At 45.8% G+C, this 23,963-nt stretch overlaps 1 protein-coding gene across 1 annotated transcript in view; it reads left to right on the forward strand.

Moving 5' to 3' along the window:
• The window catches only part of DNHD1 (dynein heavy chain domain 1), a 94,397-nt gene extending 73,349 nt beyond the window's left edge, over positions 1 to 21,048 (forward strand). The window contains 19 exon segments of the mRNA XM_023509892.1: positions 3,766 to 5,329; positions 5,530 to 5,738; positions 5,939 to 6,143; positions 6,219 to 6,321; positions 9,921 to 10,070; positions 10,301 to 10,483; positions 10,612 to 11,043; positions 11,239 to 11,698; positions 14,761 to 15,102; positions 15,333 to 15,485; positions 15,675 to 15,853; positions 15,987 to 16,952; positions 17,137 to 17,323; positions 17,534 to 17,656; positions 17,975 to 18,176; positions 19,100 to 19,191; positions 19,331 to 19,480; positions 19,700 to 20,490; positions 20,698 to 21,048. Of these exon segments, the coding sequence (XP_023365660.1) occupies positions 3,766 to 5,329; positions 5,530 to 5,738; positions 5,939 to 6,143; positions 6,219 to 6,321; positions 9,921 to 10,070; positions 10,301 to 10,483; positions 10,612 to 11,043; positions 11,239 to 11,698; positions 14,761 to 15,102; positions 15,333 to 15,485; positions 15,675 to 15,853; positions 15,987 to 16,952; positions 17,137 to 17,323; positions 17,534 to 17,656; positions 17,975 to 18,176; positions 19,100 to 19,191; positions 19,331 to 19,480; positions 19,700 to 20,490; positions 20,698 to 21,048 (6,842 nt within the window).
• Positions 21,049 to 23,963: the final 2,915 nt, after the last annotated feature.

A 23,963-nucleotide genomic window follows, 5' to 3' on the forward strand; every position in this document is an offset into this window, starting at 1 on the left:
CTACCGAGGGCGAAAAAGTGAGACTCTGTCTCTACAAAAAAAAAAAAAAAATTCCAAACTGTATATAAAACCAGCACATTGTACCCCATGATTACATTAATGTACACAGCTATGATTTAATAAAAGTTAAAAAAAAGAAAAAAAAAGACAATGCAAAAGACTTTGATGAGCTAAAGCAACTTTGAAAAAGAACAAAGTTGTAATACACTAGTGACTTTAAGATTTACTATATATATAGCTGTAGTAATTAGAAATGAGTTATTGACATAAGGTTATATATATAGACTAATGGAATAAAAAAGAGAATCTGATATGGTCATATGTTTTGTATCTGGCCAGTTGATTATCAGTAAACGTGCCAAGATAATTCAGTGGGGGAAAGGATCATCTTTTCAAAAAACTGGTGCTAGAGCAACTGAATATCTGCATGGGACAAAATGAACTTTATTTCCTATCTCACAACACAGATAAGAATGAATTATGAATGAATCACAGATTTAAATGTAAAAGGTAAAACTATAAAAACTTTCAAAAGAAAATGGAGAAAAATCTGCATGACCATGATTTCTTAGGGCATACAAATTAGCTTTTATCGAAATTAAAAACCTATGCCCGGCTAGATATAGTGGCTCACACCTGTAATCTTAGTACTCTGGAAGTCTGAGGTGGGTGGATTGCTTGAGCTCATGAGTTTGAGATCAGCCTGAGTAAGAATGAGACCCCATTTTCTTGAAAAAAAAAAAAAAAACAAACCATAGCTGGGCATTGTGGAAGTCACCTGTAATCATAGCTACTCAAGGCTGAGACAGAAGGATTCCTTGAGCCCAGGAATTGAGGTTGCTGTGAGCTATGACACCATGGCACTGTACTCAGGGTGAAAAAGTGAGACTCTGTCTCAGAAACAAAAAAACAAAATAACAAACAAAATCTTATGCCCTTCAAAAGACACTGTTAAGAAAATGAAAAAAATAAATAAAATGAAAAAAATAAATAAATAAAAACTGAGCCATAGACAGAAAATAGGCACAATCTGACAAAGGACATAAAAAGCATTTACAACTCAATAAAAAAATAACAATTTTTTTCACCTTGTGACATTTCTACTTTATCTTTTTTTAATTGTTTTTTATTAAGTCATTCATACATAGATCATAAGTATATTTATGGCATTATAGGATTCAATGTTTTGATTATTTGTACAAATTGGAATGCTTACATCTCACTAAGCAACATAGCCTTCACCACATACCAACTTTTTAAATGGACAAATGTCAGGGTCCCTTCATGAATGCCACTTATCATAAGGGCCCAGGACTGGTTAGTCTCTGGCCCCAGCTTATCTAGCTGTGTGGCTATGCTGTTATCTCACTCAGGAACAACTGCTCTTAGATGCCTTTGGGCTAATACTTTAGCTGAAGGGGGGGAGAGAGAGAGAGAGATAGTCTTTGAGAGAGTAAAGCATTCTTCTTAGAAAGATAGATCTTAGTCTTTAGCAGAGGTTAGTGATCTTCAGCAGAAAGATACCAAACAGGAGAAGTGACAAGAGTCAGAGTCAGTGGGTCCAAGAAAGAATGTACATGCTCTCCCGACTGCCTTCTCCTCCAGCCTAATATAAGACTGATCTCATGCCTCTCAGCACCACAGGTGTAGAGACTGCCAATTCACCAATGCTCTCAGAGAGCTCTCTCATGCTTGTTAGGAAAGCTAAATCCCTCTCCATGCCCTTCTCACCAAGGTGTTCCATATTGAGCTATACAGGTATTTCTTATAACTCTCACTCCTCCTATCCATAGGCTATATGGGCTGCTATAGACAAAGGACTTGAATAGATACTTCACAAAAAAAGATGTATGGGTTGGGCAGCATCTGTGGCTCAAAAGGGTAGGGTACTGGTCCCATATGCCAGAGGGTTCAAACCCAGCCCCACCCCCACCCCCCCAAAAAAAGATGAATGGGTGGCCAATCGTATAGGAAAAGACATCAGTGAACTGCAAATTAAAACTACAATGTGATAGCACTTCACACCAACTAGAAAGATGATAATTAGGAAGACTGACAATATTTTCAAAGATGAGGAACAATTCAAACTTTCACACTTTGCTGGTGAGGGTATAAAATGGCACAACCACTATGAAAAAAAGTATGCTAGTTCCTTACTAAATCAAATATATTCTTACCAGATGACCCATGAGTTCCACTTTTAAGTATTCAGCCAAATAAAATGAAAACAAATGTCCTCAAATAAACTTACACGTGAATGTTCACAGCAGCATTATACTGAACAAACCAAACTTGGAAATAACCTAAATGCCCATTCACACCAAAATGATTCCAGCTAGTGGCCAGGTATAAAACCTTAGAGGCCTCTCTTCTGCCTAGCAGACTGGGCTCTCTACTTTCCTACTTTTCCTTTAATGCAGTGGTCCTCAACCTGTGGGTCACGACCCCTTTGGACTGTATTAAAGGTTCATGGCATTAGGAAGGTTGAGAACCACTGCATTTAGGCATTTGCCCAAGAACTTAAAATGACCTACAGCCTATTCCCTTATATACACTGTTAGTCCCTCCCCCAGTGCTTTCTCTTTCTCTTGGCCTGACTCTTCATTCTTGTCTCATGAGATCCAGTGATAGAGGACTGTCCTCCCAACTCATTATGCCCTCCTTGCATAGGATTTGTAAGTAAAAATCTTTGAACTTCTTGGTGGTGGTGTTGTGTATTGAATTTTCCCCTTCCATCTAAAGAAACAGAGGCTGGGTTTTCCTCAGGACTCTGGGGAGAACACAAAGTTGGACTTCTAGTGTCAGAGTGACGGTCAGGCAAGCATAAACTGGACGTGGTCAGACAAGAGCCACAGGGCATCTGCCAGTGAAAACAAGTTTCCTGTATGAGGAACTCCTGGTCATGGGTTGACAACTAGAGATTAGGCTGTCTGTCAGGTAAAAGTAGGATCCCATGAAAGGTACACTGTAACACACCTAACTCCTCTTTATTCCCTGTTAGGGCAGTTTTTCTAGTGGTTCTGGACTAGAATTCCAACTTAGCTGGGGGCTCTCAAACAAATACTACTCAGGAATAAAATGAAGCAAACCTCTGATACACACAAAAAAAGCATGAATCTTAAAAACCTACTGAGTGAAAGAAGATAAACATGATTAAACCATATACTAGATTATTTCATTTATATGAAATTCTAGAACAGGCAAAGCTAACTACAGTAATAGAAATCAGATCAAATAACAACGCCTGCGGCAGTGGTGATAGGGCGATTGGCTGGTCAAACTTTTGGGGATGATGAAAATATTCTAAATATCAGTTACACAGGTGTTTACTTTAATCAAAATTCATTGAATTATACACATAAAATGCATAGGTTTTGTTTTGTGTAAACCATGTATTAAGAAAATTGATTTTTAAAAAACATACATGTGATATAACTCTACTCTGTGATGGAAATGATTACACTTTCCCCCTAATTATGATCAGATCTTATTTCTATCCATCTACACTTTCATATCTTACTATTCATTACCCTTCAGTTAATGAATATTTGGTTATAGAGGTAGGATCTGGAGAACAGAGAAGGAATTAATTTTAGGGAGAATGTGGGGGAGGTAGAACCACTTAGATCTGATCAAATCCCAACATATGAGAGGCACACAATTCTTGTAGAACCCTGTGTGTGCTAGAAGCAGAAACAGGAGGAACAGAGTGACACTCTTATGTGAATTGCACATGTTCTCACCGTTATTTTTCATGTTCCACAGACCCAGAGAAGAGCTGCCAGCCAGTGTTGGAGACTCTGCGCCAGGCCATCGATGGCACTGTGTATGCTCACAGCACCTTGGAACTGCAGACGCTACAGCCTATAGTCAACTTCCTTGCCACCGCCACAGTCCCGGGCTACTGTGAGCGTTCACTGTGCCCACGCCTCTTTCGACTCTTCACAGTGCTAGTTCTAGAAAGCATGACCCAGGCCACCTTGCTGAGCAGGCATGTGCCTAGTACTCAGGCCTGGCTTGAGCGCTTCCATTCTGTGGAGCGGGAGAATGTTCTGGCAAGAGCCCTGGTCCAGGCTTCAGTGGAGGCCTGGGAGGCTGTGTCCAACTGCTTCATGCCTTCACCCCTCTGCCCACACTATCGCTACTCCATGCACTCGGTGAGCAACCTCCTAGGCAGCCTGCAGCTACTGCCTTCCCGAGTAGGTGCCCGAGGTTTTGTGGACTGTCCCAACCATCAGGAGCACCTGCGCCGGGTGTCAGGCTTACGTGGCACTCGTCTGGCCATTATGGTGGCCATGCGCAACATGGTGCGTCTTTGGTTGCATGAGGCACAGAGAACATTTTGTGACCGGCTGAACAGCCCTAGGGAACGCTCCTATTGTGCCGAGCTGCTCCTGGAAGTAGCTCAGTCTGTCTTCTGCTGTGAACCAAAGTCCCAACATGTGTGCAAGGAGCTTGAGGAGGATGAGGAGGAGGAAAGGGTGCCTGAAGTGGAATCCGAAGGGGAGCTCGCCCACTGGGAGGACTTAAGCAATAGTGACAGTGACACAGAGGAGGAAAGTCTACAGCTCCGTGATCCAAGTCTACCATCATTCATAAGTTCAGTAAGCAAGGAATCCTTAGAAAGCATCAGTTACAAGGTAAGGCAGGAGGAAGGCACAAGGGCTTACAAAGATCAGCTCCAGGAAAAGAACTGGTGTCAGAAGACAACCCAGATGGACCAGGTCACACCCCTGTTGCTCCCAGTGCTACTACTCCGTCCCCAGGAAAAGCCCTCAGACTTAGTCTTCAGTCAGGATCTGATACTGAGCTCTAACTCTGACAGCCCCAACTTGTACATGGAACGACAGTGGGAGAGCCTGGAGGAGCAGCTGGCCACCTCCGCTGCTCAGCTGAGGCTGAGCCCCCACCTTGCCCGGTGCCACTCTATGGCACAGCATGTGGCCCGCCTGGTCCGGGTGCTGTCCAGGCCCCGACAGCATGGCCTACTGCTCACAGGCACTCTGGGTACTGGGCGCCATACTGCCATCATTCTGGCTTCTGGCATTTGTCAGGCCCGCATGTTCCTTCTGCCAGTTGGGCCTGAGAAAGACATTCTCCAGTGCCTACAAGATGCCAGCTGGCATACTGGTATATTAAACCAACCAGCAGCCCTGGTGGTGCCCCAGAATGTGGATCTTACTACCCTTCATCGGCTGCTGGCTCTGGCAACTTCAGGCAGTTTCCCTGACCAGTACACAGAGGCAGATCTGGAAAACATTGAAGAACACCTCCCCAGGGAGCACATTAGTGCCAAACCGAACACTAGGAGGGAAACAGTGGTTCAGAGGTGAGGCCAGGAACTCCACACCCAAGTCTGCTCTGCTCTTATTCCATCCTAGCCAAAAGGTCAAGGAAATCTATGGGCTGCTGTGAGGGCTCAAAAGATCAGGGCTCAGGAGTGAGGGTTGGGACTGGGAGCTGGGAGCTGGGAGCTGGAATGGGCAAGAAGGGGAAGGGGAGGACAGCAGCTGAGCCCCTGGCCCGCAGGTTCTACCAGCAAGTGTGCGGCCACCTGCACATGTTCTTCCTGATTGGAGATGAACAGGCCCGCAAAGAGCTGCCCCTGACCCTTTTCCTGAGGCTCCTTCAACTGGCCACGGCCTGCATTGACCGCTATGAACCCTGGGACCAAACTTCCCTGATTAAGGTGGCTCAGCATCAACTGGAGGGTGCTCAGAGGCTACCCCTTGATGACGGTGAGCCTTCTCTACCTGTCCTCATCACTCAGCTGTGCCAGGCTCTAATGAGGGTTATTGCCTGGGTCAGTCTTTACCTCTCAAGCCTACTATGCCCCCTTCACATTTTCTACCCTTCTTCCTGAGCTAGGAAAGAATCCCTCTCCTTTCCCATTTCCCTACAAGCTCACAAGACCAGGTTAAAGCCATGCCCATTTCAGATTCCTGGAAGTTCCCAGATCTCCAGACCTCAATTCCCAATGTGGCCAAAGCCATGGCTCATATCCACCTTTTGGCTGCTTCCTACCATGAGCACCTTTGCCCTGCATTGCCACTTGCCACACCCAAGACCTTCCTAGAGTTTCTGAACACCTTCCTGCTGCTACAACAAGAGATGATCCTGCAGATGAAGAATAAGTCTCAGCGGTGAGTGGCTCCATCCCCTGCAACGCATCTCCATCTGCTCCCTTGGGTCCACTCACTGGCACATTGTATCTCCAGGATCCAGAATGCCATGGAGAATCTGGAAAAGCTGATTGAGAAGCACAATGCCCATGCCAACATGGTCTCTACCTGGGAACAGAAACTGGTTAACGCCCTCAAGGTATGGGAGAGAATATTGTGAGGTTTACTCAGTGGTGTCAAAGCAGGAGCCCAAAAGAGGACTTAGGAAGAACCAACTAGAGAGAACCATAGTTCTTGTCTCCCTAGGGTCCCCCTATCTCCAAGGGATCTCTCTAATCCCTGCTGCCACCTCATTGAGAGCTTGGCCTCAAAAGATTCCAATGACACAGCAGAGACTAGATTAATTCTTCATAACACATGAAACCCAAATGTCTGCTTCTGGTTTCCCCTAGTCCCTTGACTGTGTGAAGTTCATTATGCTCCTAAGACCTCTGTAGATTCCGTGGTGGGGGTGGTGGTGGCAGGGATTACATCTCACAGTCACCTCTCACTCATGTCTTCTTCCCTTGAATTCTCTATCACTAGAGAATTTGTCCTTTTCCATCCACAAAGGCACCAAATATATAAGACTCTTGTATACAGTAAAGAAAGGTGGATGGGTAATGCCAGTAGGGGAAAATTTACATTATAGTACAGAAGCAAAAGTAAATTTATAATAGTGTACTAGACATCAATGTCCCAAATTTAGTCAGTTACCCTCCTCCACCAGGAATTTCCCAGTGACCAACTTTTCCCTTCCCCTCCCATCTCCCCAACTCTACCTCAAAAGTGTTATTCAGCCATCCATTTTTGTTCCTTTAGAGCTCCCCACATACAGTATCATGTAATAAGAGATTTTTTTCTAGTTGAGACTGCAAATACTTTTCCTTATACAGAGCAATCTTCTTTGAAGAAACAAACCTCACACACTTGGCTAAAACTGGTGGGTGTAGGGGTTATTACACCTTCTATAACAAAATACTCCCAGTTAAAGCTGTTTTCCCAAACTAAGAAAAAGTTCTGTTTTTATTTTATTTTATTTTTTTTGAGACAGAGTCTTCAGCTTTCACGCTGGGTAGAATGCCATGGCATCATAGCTCACAGCAATCTCCAACTCTTGGGCTCAAGCAATCGTCTTGCTTCAGTTTTTCTATTTTTAGTAGTGACAGGGTCTTGCTTTTTGTCAGTCTGGTCTCAAACTTGTGAGCTCAAGCAATCCACTTGCCTTGGCCTCCCAGAGTGCTAGGATTAGAGACGTGAGCCACTGCATGCCTGGACAAAAGTTTTGCTTTTAATAAGAGGAACAATAAAGCAGGACTTTCCCCCCACTTTCCTGCTATACAAGACTTTGACAATGGTTTAGGGATAACCATGAGAAGTGAACTAATGCCCATCTCATGCTTGGATAACCTGACTTTCAGCTCATAATGCCTAGCCAGCTCAGGTCTGTCCCTCAGTGCTGCATAGCTCCAGAGACATGGCTTGTGTTCTTTCATTGTGTTCTGTGTAAATGATGCCCCTGACATTCTCAAGGTCTTACTATCCACAATTTAAGATGACCAGTTAGGACAAGACCTCAAGACTCAGGCAAGTTGCAAAAGAAAGGAAAGAAAGTAAGAGAGCAATAAGAATCTTCTTTCCCATGTTTTCTAAGTTCCAGTTTCTTGCACTATCTTTTCCCAAGATGATTAAAACCAGAAATTGCTTACCTGGTTTGGGGTGCTATGATTCCTTGATTTGTGGATTATTTGTATCAGAGTACAACACAATAAACCAAAGATATGCATGAGTGGCTTAATCTCAGGGATCATTCAAAATGAGATCCCTGGGTCATTCACTCAATAAACATAATAGTGTGTACTTTTTCCAATGCTTCTCACCCCAGGAAATGGCACCACCACCCACTTAATCATCTGAGCTAAATCCCAGGCATCATTCTTGGCCCTTCCATCACTTTTCTCTTTCATATTAAATTGGTTGATTAATTCGTTATTGTACTCAACAAAAAGCAATTGAACACTATATTTTTTGTCCAGGAATTCATTAATATTTAGATCTTTGTTTATATCTTATCTGTATTTACATTTTGATAGTTGGAATCCTTGCCACAATTTTTTCAAGTAGCTATCCTTTTCTCATTTTACAGATGAGAAAACAGATCCAGAGAGGTGGAGGAGAATTCTCTAACCTCCTAACATTGTGATGAAGATTAAATGAGATCTTACATATAAAGCCCTTAAAAGGGCTGGCACATAAGAAGAGCTCAATACATGTTGGTTACTATTAACATTAGGTTAGATTGTCTTCTAATAAGAGGCAATAAGACACTGTCTTTGCTGTCACAGTGGCGACAGTTCACTGGAAGGCTTAGACTCATCCAGGTGATTACGAATCAGTATGTTTTGACAGAGAAGGTCCAGAATGTTCTGGTGTATCAAGAAAAGCTTTCCAGATAGAGCATAGTGCCTTAGTACTATGCAGCACAGAACATGTATAGAACATGGTAGGGGCTCAAAAACATTCTTTAAATATAAATTCCTTAAACATTGATTAAAAAGGGATGCCTGAAGGTTAGATAAAATTTGGTTTGTTATATAAGGAGGTGGGGAGGCAGAATGTCTCAGGATAAAGTAACAGCACATGCAAAGGCCTTGAGGCAAAGGGATGTGTGCCATATTGGAGCAAAGGAAAGTCTAGACTGGCTGGAAGGCACAGTACTGTGAAAGAGAAAAGAGATAAGATTAGAAGATAAGCAGGAGCCCAGTCACAGAGGTGTAGAAGTGACAAGTGTTAAGGCCCATGAGGATGAAGAGATTTGTTTTTTTTGAAAATCAATCAGGCTGCAGTGAGATAAGGAGAGGTGGAAATAAGAGTGGAAATTGAGAGACCCAGTTAGGAAGCCAGTGCAGAAAGAGGAAGCTGGAGCATGAGTAATGAATAATGGGAATAGGAGCAAACATGAGAGGCATTTAGGAGTTAGTACTGAAAGCCCTCAAAGATGGGCTGGGTTGGGGGAATAGAGGAGATGGAGCCAAGGGTAATAACTAGGTTTTTTTCTTGAGAAACTTGAATGCATTTTGCTATAGTTCTCTGAGAAAAAGAATATACAAGGACAGGAGTCAGATTTCAGGGGAGCTGAGGAGTTATAACCAATACATCTAGTTTGGTGTCTGTGGAGTAGTGAGACTTCTAGAGATTTCCACAAAGCAGACAGATACATGGTGTGGGGCTGGGAAGAGAAAGAGAGATTTAGCAGTTTTAAGGTAATCAGAGCCATGAGATTAGGGAGGCTTTACATAAATTAGGGTGAGAAGAAAAAAGGGCCCTAAAATAATTGCTAAAGAACAGTTAAGGGATGGCAGAGAAAGAGACTGAGAAAAGTATAGGCAAAGACATCAAAGAAAGCCCATGGAGAATATAGTATCATGAAGGCCAAGGAAAGAATGCCTCCAGAGGAAGAGAACTGCCTTCTGTGTCAACTGCTCCTATGGGTCAAACAACAGGTAGAGTGTAGCCTAATGGGTACAAGCACAGACTTGGGATTCAGATTGCGTAAGCCTGTATGGTGAAGCAGCTGCAAGAAAAGTAACTACCTACTCAAGGTTGCATTTCTAGATGTAAAATTCACAGACCCACATAGCTCAGACTCGATCTGTGGTCTACCTGGCAAGTGAGCATTATGCTGGGGTTCCAAGACCATGGGGGTATTCCCCCATGGCCCAGGATCTGGAGCTGCAGAGTCCGGATCTCTGTTCACAGAACCTCAGCACATATCAGCAGCAACTAGAGGAAAGCAGGCTCCAGTACAAGCGGCAGCTGTCAGATTGTCGGCATCAGGAGAACCTCATTGAGAACCTGGTCAGACAACGGGACGCCTTGAAAGATCAACATGAAGCTTTCCTGGAACAGGTGGGTTCTTTCCACCACTTGCCCTACATTGCTTCTCTCCTAGAAAAGGCAATCCCTCCAAGGATGCCCATAAAAGAGGATAGGGTGGCTGATTATGGAGTCTCCCGAGGGAGGGGACAAACATAACAGGCTGGCTTGAGAATGGCCTCTCATGGGGACTTCTAAGAGGAGATGATCCTTCCTGGAAACATCTTAGGAGCCCACTTCAGAGTGCATCTCTCCTCATTTAGATGGGCAAGGCATTTATGGGACCTCTCAGCCAGCTGCAAGTAGCTGACTTTGAGGAGATACGGAGCTATCGAGCGCCACCAGAATCTGTGGTCCGGGTGACCAATGCATTGTGTGACCTGTTCCACCATGAAACAGGCTGGGCCAGTGCCAAGCAGCTGTTATGCACTGAGGATTTTTATCAGGTAGGGAAGGTGGGGCAGAATGAAAAAGGAGGGGTGGCATACAGGAGAGACTTGACAGGACTTGACTGTCAGGTCAGGGTCCAGAGCACCCAGATCTTCCCTCATTCCATTAACATACATCCTCCCAGGAGCTGGTGTTCTTCCCAAAGGAGAAGATGACAGACTCAGAGCTGATAAAGTTGCACCAAGCTCTGAAGGCTCCAGGGATGAGTGATGCAGCCCTGAAGGCAGTAAGCGTATCTGCGGCAAACCTGGCGGCTTGGCTCTGGGCAGTTCTGCGCTATGGGCTGGCACAGCGCCGGGGGCTCCCCACTGGCCTGCTAGTGCAGCAAGTGGAGGCAACACTGTCTCGGGAGCAGACTCGCCTGGGCTACTACCAGTTTCAGGCCCAGGAGACCCTGGAGCGTAATTTGGCCCTGATTAAGAAGGTGGAGGAAGCCCAAGCCTCTTACATCTCTGTGTTACGCAGCCTCAGTTTGTCACAGAGCATTCAGTATCCCAAATGGCCCATAAAGGCTGCACTGCTCACGCCCATGCACTCCTGGACTACAGAGCTGCAGGTGACCAGTGCCCTCCCAGATGTCTGCCCCAAAGTTCATTTTCTGCCACTCCCCAGGTCCTCCCTATGCCCTCACTCTCCCTTTCTCTCTCTCCTTGTCATGCTCTCCTCCATATCCCGCCTTGCTCCCCCTATGCCATCCCTCTACTGCACCCTCACTGGCTTGCACACCCTCTGGTCTTCCCTTGCACTGCAGAAGTTGAAGGGGCGCTGCCTCACTGTGTTTGGAGATGCCCTCCTATGTTCAGCTGCCATCACCTACCTGGGGCCCTTCCCACCGCTGCGGCGCCAAGAGCTCCTGGACAAGTGGCTGGCTCTGTGTAGGGGCTTCCAGGAGGCCTCAGGCCCAGATGATGTGGCACAGGCCCTAAAGCAAAAGCAAAAACTTGTCAACATGCCACCACCAAAGAAGCCCCTGCTACCCATATGCACACCCTTCAATATTCTGTCCTTGATGAGCTCTGTGTCTGAACAGCACCAGTGGGACCAAGATCAGAAGCCCCAAGCAAAGTCGGCCCGCCTGGCAGCTGTGCTTCTGAAAAGCACCATGCACTACACTAGTTTCAGCTGGCTTCTGCTGCTTGACCCCAGCAACCAGGCCCTCGGGTGGTTGAACACGCTGGAAGAGAACAGATCCTTGACATCAGTGGGTAGAGGTAAGCAAGTACAATAAACACAAGGTTTCTGGAGTAATTGACCTGCCAAATGCTCTCAGCCTCATGTGGTCCTTTCCTTCATAATGGAGACTCTGATTTTTTATAAGCAAGATGTCCCAGCTTTCATTATACTACATTAATAAATTTGGTCACATTTACATTTTTTCCTGCATGTTACAATGATTCTGAATGCATATGGCTGATGATCTTCTACTTCTCTGGTCTGCTCAGCACAGCCCCAGTTATCCAATGTTCAAGTATCTTGGTAGAATATTTCTATTGACTCTGCTTTGATCAGGGATCCATGTGGGTGGAATTTCTTTTCTTTTCCTTTTCTTTTTTTGGAGACAGAATCTCACTTTTTTGCCTAGGCTAGAGTGGCATGGCATCAGCCTAACTTACAGCAATCTCAAACTCATGGGCTCAAGTGATCCTCCTGCTTCAGCCTTAGAGTATTTGGGACCACAGGCGCCTGCCACAGTGCCCAGCTCATTTTCCTGTTTTACTCTTGCTCAAGCTGGTCTCAAACTTCTGATCAAGCAATCACTTGACTCAGCTTCCCAGAGTGCTAGGATTATAGCTGTGAGTCACCACACCCAGCCTTGGGTGGAATATTGAAAGGAAGATTTCCTAAGAGAAGGAAGAGAAGGTGTTTATTTCCCAGAAAAGGGGTTAGGGATTAAGTTGGTGAGGAAAATGTGACCTTATTTGGAATAAAGGGTTTTTGCAGATGTAATTAAGCTAAGAAATTTGAATGAGATCATCTTGATCATTATATGAGTGGGCCCAAAATCCTATGACAAGTGTCCTTAGAGAAGAAGATATAAATACACAGAGTACAGAGGGGAGGCCATGTGAAGATGGAGGCAGATATTGGAATTATGCTGCCACAAGACAACACCTAGAACTGCCAGGAGCTGGATAAGGCATGCATTCTCCTTTAAAACTTCTGGAAGAAGTGCAGCTTTGCTGACACCTTGATTTTGTGAGGTAGTGGTTGACTCAATCAAGTCACAAAGCTAGATGTAAAGCTTAAGTTTATTTGGTGCATCAGTGAAGGTGTAGCAGGCTGAGACTCAATAGGTATCAGCCCTGAAGAGTAGGAGTACTCATCTTATAAAAGTTTTAGGTAGGGTAGGATGGAGAGTGTATTACTTTGGTGTTCTGGTGCTAGCGACTATTGCCAGGTATGGTTCCAGCTGGCTTCCCGCTAAGACTGTTCTGTTCATTTATAGCTTAGTCCCCTAAGCTTAGTTCCATGGTACTCCCTAGTTCATTGTTTCTTCTTGCTGGGTCCCAGAGGGGGTGGTTTCAGCAGAGGTATTGAGCAGACAAGATGGAGTGCCTTATGCTCAAAATGGAATGGCCTGTGCTTGCTCTGTTTTTGGAGTTCCTCTGACAAACCTATTAGATTTCAGACTTCTGGCCTCCAGAACTAGGAGAAAGTAAGTTTCTCCTGTTTTAAGCCATTGTTTATGGTAATTTTTTAGGGAATTCCTAGAAAAGTAATATATACATCATAGTTGCAAGATGTTAGCTATCCTTCTAAGCATCATGTTAGAGTTGCTACTGGCCATTTCTGTCCCTTTTTATCAGGAAAGCAAAAGACCTTCCAGAAGTCTGAATAGCCAAGACTTCTGTGGCCTTTATCTTTTGGTGTTACTCCATAATTATAATTATGTTGTATTTAGACGGCAAGAAAGACTTTGCAGATATGATTGAGGTTGCTAATCAATTGATCTTAAGAGAGAGAGACAGAGAGATTATCTTAGATATCTATGTAGGCCCAATGTAACCAAATAAGTCCTTCAAAGCAGAAAGGAGGGAAGAAAAGGTGTAGAGATTTGAAACACAAGAATGATTCAATGAACTATTGCTGGCTTGAAGATGAAGGGAGCTACAGGGAAAATATAAGAAGAAAATGAATTCTATCAAAAACCAGTATGCCGGCTCGGCGCCTATAGCTCAACCGGCTAAGGCGCCAGCCACGTACACCTAAGGTGGCGGGTTCGAATCCCCAGCCTGGACCTGCCAAACAACAATGACGGCTGCAACCAAAAAATAGCCGGGCGTTGTGGCGGGCGCCTGTGGTCCCAGCTACTTGGGAGGCGGAGGCAGGAGACTCGCTTGAGCCCAGGAGTTGGAGGTTGCTGTGAGCTGTAATGCCATGCCACTCTACCCAGGGGGATAGCTTGAGGCTCTGTCTCAAAAAAAAAAAAAAAAACCAGTATGCCTGGAAGGGGACCCCCAACCGTCAGAGGAGAACTTCAGCCCCAGATGATACTTGATTTTGGCCCAGTGTAACCCTGAGCAGAGAATCCAGCCATGCTGTGCCAGACTTCTAACCTATAAGACTGTGAGATAATAAATGGGTGTTGTTTTAAGTTGCTAACTTTGTGGTCATTTGTTAACAATTTAAAGTGAATGCACCAAACTATGGGCCTGATAACCTCCACTTGTAAAGAGAACCTTAAAAAACCAAAAAAGAAAAAATTTCTTTTCCAGTTCCTGCACTAGAGGAGGCAAGAGAGAAGGGGGTGGGAATGGCTGTTGATGTGGTGGACAACTGTCTGCATCCACCGTACCAGCCATGACTTGGTTAATTCCATAGTATATGGCCTTTCATTTGTAAGTCACTACCTCCAGGCACTGATTTCTTCATTAGTCAGAACTCTCTTGTTTTTAGTGACAGAATTAGCTTAGGCAGAAAAGGGAAATACATTGGCTCTTCTAACCAAACTACAGAAAGGGCAGAAATGGAGCCAGTTGCAGAGATGAACAGAACCCCTCCCTCGCACTTTACAGTAATAATTATAATAGCCAACATCTACTGAAAGTTTACTCTGTGCCAGTATAAATACTTTCTATGTATCGTTTCATTTAATTTCACGGTAACACTGTGAAGTCATCACTAACACTAATACCATTTTGCAGATAAGAATTTGAGTCACCGACAGCTTAAGCAACTTTCCTAACACATCTTATAGACTTTCCCTCATGGAATGGGACCCTTGGGTGAATTTCTCCCCTAAGAGGAGCTCCTCTGCATCTTTCTGTCCCAGGGAAGGATGTCAAGAGACATAAAAACAGAAAGAGTAAAGAGGAGGACCTCAAAGAGGAAGAGAGTGAATGCAGTGATGAGACTGAGGAGGAGGAGGCAGAAGAAAGGGAAAATGAGGAGGAGAAAGAGGAAGAGGAAGAAGAGGAAAAAGAGGAGGGTGGTGAAGGTGAGGAAGATGAGGAAGATGAGGAAGAAGAGGAAGAAGAGGAAGAGAAGGAGGAGATGGAGAGCCAGGAGACAAAGTCATCCTCTGAGACTCAGACTTCATCTCTTCCCTGCCTTAGAGTGCTCTCAGGTGCTGACCCAGAGCTGGGTCCTCAGCTCCAGGAAGCAGCGGCTGTTGGTGAGAACTGGTTGCCATCCACCCTTTCCTCACTTTTCTTCAATTCTATGACTCCCACAGACCTCTCACATCTTAGTCTCACCTCATCTCCACCCTTCATCCTAGGCACTATGTTAAAGAGTCTTGAGGGAACCCTCCTGTAAGCCCATGGGGAGCTGGTCAGAACCAGACATCTTGCATGGTTGGTGAGGGGGTTGGGTCATGGGTGATGGTATTGCCTCCCCTAATAGGCCTGCCTGTGCTACTAACCAACATGGAGCTGGGCCTAGGATGCCAAGAACTGCAATGGTTACTGAAACGGGAGCAGCTGAGTCCACCCCAGGTGCAGCCTGGCTTCTATCTCTATCTGAGCACTACCCTACCCCTCCATGCCCTGGAAAAAGGTGAGGCCCTGAGGGAAACTTGCCAACATAACTTTGGGAATACACTTGACCCCCAGGGCCAGCTCTAGGAGGGTTTTGCTCAACCTGGCTCAGAGCAGGCTCAGGACATTAGGGAGCCATATTGCTATCTACCACAGCCCCTGGCTCTGCCAAAGGGAAGGGATTAAGCATCTATAATGTGATCTCAAGTGCTAGGTTGTGAACTACTAAAGAGGCTGAATGTGCTGGATCTGGGCCTGAACATGGAAATACTAGAAGAACAGATGCTGCACAAAATCCTGAGCAAAGAGCGTCCTGAGCTCAAGAGCCGCTGGGAGGACCTAAAGATCAGAGCCCTGGATACTTGCAAAGCTGTGGAGGCTGCTGAGGTGCTTGGGGGCCCCTGTCTGAGGGTTGGGATGAGCATTGAAGGGCTTGGGTATGAGATGGGGATGAATGAATGTGGATGTTTGGGGACTATGGGAAAAAGGCTATATTCATCCAACAAATGACTATATGCAGGAGCAGATGCTGATAAGGCTGCTGCCCCAGAACCTGAAAGGTCAGAAACCAGCTAAGTTTCTGCGGAACATGGTGAGGTCCCAGGCAGAGATATGTCAGTTGCGTGCCCAATGGGAAGAATTAGAAGGGCAGAAGCTACAGGAGATGATATTATGGGCACCTTATCGGCGTGTGGCTTGGCATGGAATGGCCATTGTAAAGGCCCTAACCCCACTGCAGAATATTCTGCCACTTTTCCGTATGAGCCCAGAAAACTGGCTAGCAGCCACCGATAAGGCACTGGACAGTGTGAAGCCATGTGAGATTAATCATGGGGAGGACCTTGCCAGCCACCTGCTGCAGCTGAGAACACACCTGACCCGCCAACTACTGGGCAGCACCGTGGCTGCACTGGGCCTAACTCAAGTACCCCTGGTGGGTGCCTTGGGTGCTTTGGCTGTGCTGCAAGTGACAAGGAAGGCATCAGAGCTGGAGAGGCTAGCACTCTCCCCTGGACTGACAGCCTCTCCCAGCACAAGTCATACCAAGCCAGGCTCCAGTATGGCTCGACCTGCCTGGATAGGGCCAAAAGCTTGGTATGAATGTCGGGTGTTAGAGCTGCTTCCCCCATTTATGGGGCTGTGCTCATCTCTGGCAGGCCACTCCAGTGTTTGGCAGGCTTATCTGTCATTGTCATCTACAGTGCTGGGTCCTGCACCTGGGCCTGGTTCTGAGCCACTCAGCCTCCTCCAGAAGCTGATACTGTGGCGTGTGCTACGACCTGAGCGCCTGGCAAGTGCCCTGGCAGACTTTACCACCAGCCTCCTGGGCCGGCCCCTGGATGAAAATCTGAGTGCCCCCACGATGCCCTTTCAACATAGTCAGGCCACTCAGCCCATGCTGATCTTGTTGCCACCACATGGTCACCCCACAGCTGCTGTGCATCCCCTGACTGTCATCCAGAAACTGGCTGCCAACCATGAGCAGGTTTGAATCTAGTTTTTTGGCCACAGAGTGACTAGTGGGCTAAGGGGTGTGGGTGCCCATTCCCAGAATTCTCATGGATCTTTCTAAATTACTTAGAGACTTATTAATATTGTGGCATTAGTCTGGGTCCTTTGGATCACTCTAGGATGACTTTGAATCCTCTGCCATCTTTGTTGGTCCCCAGGGGCAGAAGCATCTGCAGGTGATAGCCCTGGGCTCTGAAGCCTGGGATCCGATCTCAGTCGTGGTCAGCACTCTATGCCAGGCCATGGACAAAGGGTACTGGCTGGTGCTGGATAACTGTCATCTGATGCCTCATTGGCCAAAAGAGCTGCTACAGCCTTTGCTGGAACTCTTGGATGGAGCCAAGGGTGGGTTTCCTGCCTAGAGATGCTTCTAGGATCCTACCCTACACTTGGGCTGGAGCTCGGAAATCCCAAACCTCATGCTCAATCCCCTAGCTCCAAGCCTGTCCGCTTTGCCTTGTAGCTAACTCCTGACCCCCTAACCTTAAGTCTGATTCTTAGACTTTCTATAACCCTTTACCTAAGGCCTAATCTCAGCCCCATGTCTGATCCTAGTGGTCTCAGACCCAGAATTGGAACTGTTGTTAACTGAATCTGAAAACAGGAATGTGGCCACAGTCCACAGAGATTTTCGTCTTTGGCTTATTGCATCTGCGGAGTCTAGTGCTTCCTTGCCAGGTGAGGAGCTTCCCTCTACAGCACTGTTTTTCAACCTTTTTTTATCTCACGGCACTCTTGAACCTATAGTTAACTTCCGCAGCACACTTAAATTATGTGGATAAAAAAAAAAAAAGAGAGAGAGCAAAGAAAAGGATGTAATTACTATGCATTGAATTTCCTTTGAAAATAATGGAATTAATCTTTAAAAATTTCTGTGGCACACCTAAGATCCTCTCATGGCACACCAGTTGAAAATCACTGCTCTACGGGCTCTCAAATTAGAAGGGGGAGGGCAACCATGCCCTGTGTTGACTCAGCGCTCTTCTTCCTCCCCAGCTGTTCTGACTCAGCACTCCATGCCTGTTTTCTGGAACCAGTCCCTAGAGCTGAACCACGTTTTGATTGACAGTGTGGAGTTAGCCCAGCAAGGACTCTACATGCAACCCCCCACCCAGATGCTACCTTTGCTTCTCCTACATGGCCTCCTGCTACACCGGCAGCTCTATGGAATGAGGGTGCAGGCACATAGGGGACGCTGGTGAGGGACCCCGCCTATCTTGCTCAGTTAATTACTTAGCAAACACTAAGTATCTTCCACATGCTGGGATGAGTAAAATTAATTCATCTTTAAAGGCTCCGAAGTGTGAGGGCAAAAGGAAGTCAAAGAAGCTTTCTCCAAGGACTTTGGGATCTCATTTTTATCATTATTATTTTTTTAGAGATAGAATCTCAGTTTGTCACCCTCGGTACAGTGCTGTGGAGTCACAGCTCACAGCAACCTCCAGCTCTTGGGCTTAGGTGATTCTCTTGGCTCAGCCTCCTGAGTAGCTGGGAATATAGGCACCGGCCACGACACCGGGCTATTTTTTGTTGCAGTTTGGCCGGGGCTGGGTTCCAACCTGCCACCCTCAGTATATGGGGCCCGCACCCTACTCACTGAGCCACAGGCGCTGCCCAGATCTCATTTTTAATTAAGTCTTAAAAACAAAAGCAACTCTGGTGAAGAGGGGAATCTTTCTGGGCAGAGGGAACTAAATTCAGCAGAACTGGGGAGACTTCAGTATGGCTGAGGTGGATATGCTGTGGATTGAGTAGGGAGAGGTAAGCCTTATCATAAAGAGCGTTTAAGACTATGGCAAGGTTCTAATTTTATATTGGGACAGTGGGAAGCCACTGAGTGGTTTTAAATAGGAGAAATAATGTGATCTTTTTGTTAAATCACTCTGACTGCAGTGTGAAGAATGGACAAGAGAAGGCAGGGCTAGAAGCAAGCATTTCCTTATGGGGGAAAATGATAATTTCATTTGAAAGAAAAACTGTATTTGAGGTGCCAAGAGGCTATGACTAGTGACAACTCATGAGTCTGGAGCTCAGGATAGGGGTTTGGGCTAAAGAAAAAATTTGAGAGTCCTCAACATATAGATGGTATTTGATACCCTACTTTCTGCTTCCCTTCCCCAGGAATCAAGGGACGCTAACCCAGGTCCTTCAGAACCAAAATCAGTTGTGGGCTAGTCTCAGCAATCCCAGTGTTGCCATGCAGGAGCTGGCTGGTGAGATCCTTCCTTTCCAGGAGAGTCTGGAAAAGGGTGGGGGTGGGAGTATTAAGAGTGGGTCATAATTCACAACTTTAGTTTTGGGGATAGTGGAAACTGGAACAACTGAAACTCAGAGGTTCTAACCCCATTTCAGCTTTAGTTTTCTATGGAGGTCCTGTGGGGGACAGTGAAGACAGGAAGACCCTGGTTAGCCTCACACAAGCCTGCCTGAACCCCAGCAGCAGGGGTGGGGTCCAAACACACACACCCCAGTATCTGCTGGCCATGCTGATGCCCAGCCCAGGTAAGAACCCACCAGGTGTTTGTGTTGGGGTGGGGAATAGTGCAGTGCAATGTCACCCCCCACAGGAATGTGAACGCCAGTACCAATGAAGGCATCTGAGGGGACAATATTTACATAGTGATGGGGTTGAATGCATAAAGGATTAGAGGAAGGCCTACTCTCTGGGGTCTGGGGTAGGTCAGTCCATTTTGTCCCTCACCCCTCACCTCCATCCTTAAGAGCTAGGGGTGCTGGATGCAATGGCAGAATGCAAGGCCCAGATGCACCTAACGCCCACACTATCTGATCCCCGTATCTGTGGACTGAGCGAAAGTTCCCAGGCTTGGCTGTTGCGACGCCAGAGTCGGGCTCTCTGGAAAGCTCTACAGCTGAGTTCACCAACATGGGTTCCTGTGGCTCAAGGACACGCCAGGCGCAGGGAAAGGCGACTACAGCAACGTCTACTGCAAGCGAAGCGGAAGCTGGAGTTACTCCAGGTACTGCTGACCAACGCTGCTCAGCACGAGTTTAGTGCCCCATGGACAGTGCTGAGCCCAAATGCAAGGCGGCCTTTGGAGGGCTTCCTGGAAGTCGAGGTGCTGGAACTGACCCAGTTGGTGGGTATAGTACAAAGCGACCTCGACTGCCTGTTGCAGCAACTGAAGGGTGCACCCCCATGCGCCTCCCAGCGCTGTGCTGCAGTGGCTCACGGTCTTTGGACTGGGCGGCTACCCCAGCCGTGGCAATCTCACGCGACTGCCGGTCAGCAGCCGCCCTGGCACTGGCTGCGACAGCTGTCGCGTCGTGGGCAGCTGCTGGTTCGCTACCTGGGCACAGGCATGGACACCTCTGTAGCAGAACGTATCTTCCACCTGTCAGCTTTTTGCCACCCCAGGCGCCTGCTGCTGGCATTGCGTTGGGAGGCTGCCCTTAACCAGAATGTGCCCAGCTCGATCCGTAGCCCAGGCATGGGCTCCAGTCAGTTCTCGCATAAACGTCAGGAGTTGAATAGCAGCCCTCTGCACCTCCAGGTATCTTTGCACAGCCCCTCAGTACCAACCCCCTCAGAGTCTCTGATTACACCTCACAGTTACCCCATCCTACCTCTTTGTAATCTTGCCCCCTAGTAATTTGGATCCTTGGTTTGGTTCTCTGTTCTCAGTCCACCATGACACCCTCCCATTCCCAACGCCCAACTTTATAGCCTTTTCTGACTAGAAGGGTTCTGGTGCCCCCAGGTGGAGAATGGTCCAAATGCCACGGTTCCAGAGATGGGGCTGCTGCTCATCGGGCTACAGCTCCTAAATGCGGAGTGGGACCCCATAGCTGGGGCTTTACAGGACAGTCCTTCTGGCCAGCCCAGCCCTCTACCTCCAGTCAGTGTCAGCATAAAGGCCTCAGATGCCAGAGACCTTCCATCCCCAGCAGGCCTGACTATGTACTCCTGTCCTGTGTATATGGCTGGGCCCCTTGGCACCACAAAGCTGCAAAGCAGGAACATCCTGATGCACCTGCCCCTACCCACAAAGCTCAGCCTAGCCACCTGTGTCCAGCGGAGAATCCATGTGTGCAGCCCACCCTTGCCCTGAGCCCTCTACCAAAATAAAGTTGCAGTGTTTCCCATGAAAGATTTCTGAGATTTGGAAGAAGTAGGGTGTGTGGACACCAAGAAGGCAAAATATGACACACTGAGGGACAAACAACAATGTTCATGACTGAGGAAAAGAGATGTATTCACACTGAAGGTAGAAGAAGGCATGTGCCTGGCAACTGGGAAGGGCAGTGTAGGTGCACTGCCAGGGAAGGGGTCAGGTGTCAGTCATGTAACCAAGGGGCTAGGCAATGTCCAGCAATGGCTAATACAAAATCCTGAATCTTTATCCTACTCTTTACTGCAGTGCCAGCACTTGTGCTATATCCACAAGGGATATTTTTGAGGAAAGACTGCTAGAATTCAAAATGTTTTCTTAAGGCATGTTTCAATGCTGCCCTACTGCTCACCCTCCCCACGATGGATTCTCTGTATGAGTCATACACATGAAAAACAAAAGCCAAATAAGAAATAAGTTCACTCTGGCTGTTCTGTAGTGAATGGATGGTAAAAAAGCCCACATAATAAGGAGGAAGACCTATTTGGAACAACTGAAGTAATTCAGTATGAGATGACAGAGTTTAGACTTGGGTCGTAACGATGGACATTGAGAATGGACAGATTTAAGAAATATTCTAGAAATAAAGCCAGAAGGACTGACAGAATGGGTGTGGAGAATGAAGTAAGAGGAAGACTCTAGGACAGTGGTTCTCAACTTGCGGGCTGCAACCCTTTTGTAACAATGAAAATACACCACAGCATTAGGAAGGTTGATAACTACTGCTCTAGGATGAGTTTTTGAATTTAGGCTTGAGGAACTGAGTGGACTGTGTGTCATTAACTGAGATGGGAAATTTGAGGGAGCAACAGGTTAGAGGTAAGGAATTCAGAGTTCTGCTTTTATGTTCAGTTATTAGTTGCAAGATTGCACGCTATACCAGGGCATGTCTGTCTGACAAAACTTGCGTTAGAGTATAGCAGAGCTAAAGGCCTATATGAGCATCTCTCCTTGCCTCCAAGCACCATAACTCCAAAACTTACTAAGTACAACTTAGCTCCTTTGCTATATGGCTAGATACCAGCTACATGGCAGGAAGGAATGCAAACAATAAGCAAGGCACATTTGTTTCCTAGTGCATATAAAAGTTATGTTTACACTATATTGTAATCCATTAAGTGTAAAATAGCATTAAGTCTAAAAAACAACGTACATACCTAAATATAAAAATACTTCATTGCTAAAAAATGCTAACAATAATCTGAGCTTTCAGAGAGTCATAATGTTTTTGCTGGTGGAGGCTCCTGCCTCAATGTTGATAGCTATTGATTGATCAGAGTGGTGGTTGATAAAGGTTGGGATGATGGTGGTAATTTTCTAAAATAAGACAATGGAATTTGCCACATTGATTAACTCTTCCTTTCTATGAAATATTTCTCTGTATGTAGCCTTGGATCCTGTTTTTTTTTTTTTTTTTTAGAGACAGTCTTACTTTATCACCCTTGGTAAAGTGCTGTGGCATCACAGCTCACAGCAACCTCCAGCTCTTGGGCTTAGGCGATTCTCTTGCCTCAACCTTCCAAGTAGCTGGGACTATAGGCACCTACCACAATGCCCGGCTATTTTTTTGTTGCAGTTTGGCCGGGGTCAGGCTTGAACCCACTACCCTTGGTATATGGAGCCAATTCCCTACCCATTGAGCAATAGGCGCCACCCTGGATCCTGTTTTGACAGCATTTTCTCCACAGTAGAACTTCTTTCAAAATTAGAATCAATCCTCTCAAACTCTGCCACTGTTTATTAAGTATGTTTATGAAATATTCTAAATCCTCTGTTATCATTTAAACAATGTTCATAGCACCTTCACTAGGAGTAGCTTTATTTCAAGAGACTACTTTCTTTGTTCACCTATAAGAAGCAGTGCACATTAAAGTTTTACTATGAGATTGTAGTAATTCAATCACATCTTCAGGCTACACTTCTAATTCTAGTTCTCTTGCTATTTCTACCATATCTGCAGTTACTCCCTCTACTGACCCCTTCAAAGTCAAGGTTGGAAGAAGTCAAAGAATAAACTTCTTCCAACTTCCTATTAATTTTGATATTTTGACATTCTCCCAAGATACACAAATGTTCTTAATCACATGGTTAATCCTTTCTAGAAAGTTTTCAATTTATTTTGCCCTGATCCATCAGAGGAATCACTATTTATGGCAGGGATAGACTTATGAAATGTATTTCTTAAATAATAAGACGCAAAAATCAAAATTCCTTGATCCATAGGCTGCAGAATGGATGCTGTATTGGAAGGTGTGAAAACAACATTCATCTCCTTATACATGTTCATCCGAGCTCTTGGGTCAGTAGGTGCGTTGTCAATGAGTTGTAATAGCATGAGCTAGGATGCCACAGCACTCTACCCAGAGTACAGAGTAAGATTCTGTCTCAAAAAAAAAAAAAGTTGTACTAGCTGCATTAGTCCCAAACAAGAGAGCCAGCCTGTCCTTTGATGCTTTGAAGCCAGACATTGCCTTCTACTCTCTAACTAGGAAAGTCCTTAGATGGCATCTTCTTCTAGTATAAGGCTATTTCATCTACATTGAAAACCTGTTGTTTACTGTAGCCATTTTCAGTCAACAATCTCAGCTAGATCTTCTGGATAATCTGTTGTAGCTTCTATATCTACTTGCTGCTTCATGTTGTACTTTTATGTTACTAATATGGCTTCTTTCTTTAAACTTCCTAAACCAACCTCTGCTAACTTCAAACTTTTCTTCTGCCACTTCCTCACCTCTCTCAGCCTCTCTTAAAGAGTTAGGCCTGCTCTGGATTAGGCTTTGGCTTAAGAGAAGACTGTGGCTGGTTTGATCTTCTATCCCGACCACCAAAACTTTCTCTAAATCAGGGATATGGCT

This window comes from Otolemur garnettii, unplaced genomic scaffold (assembly GCF_000181295.1).
Source record: "Otolemur garnettii isolate 467f Iridium unplaced genomic scaffold, OtoGar3 scaffold00001, whole genome shotgun sequence".
In the NCBI taxonomy this organism is placed as follows: domain Eukaryota; kingdom Metazoa; phylum Chordata; class Mammalia; order Primates; family Galagidae; genus Otolemur; species Otolemur garnettii.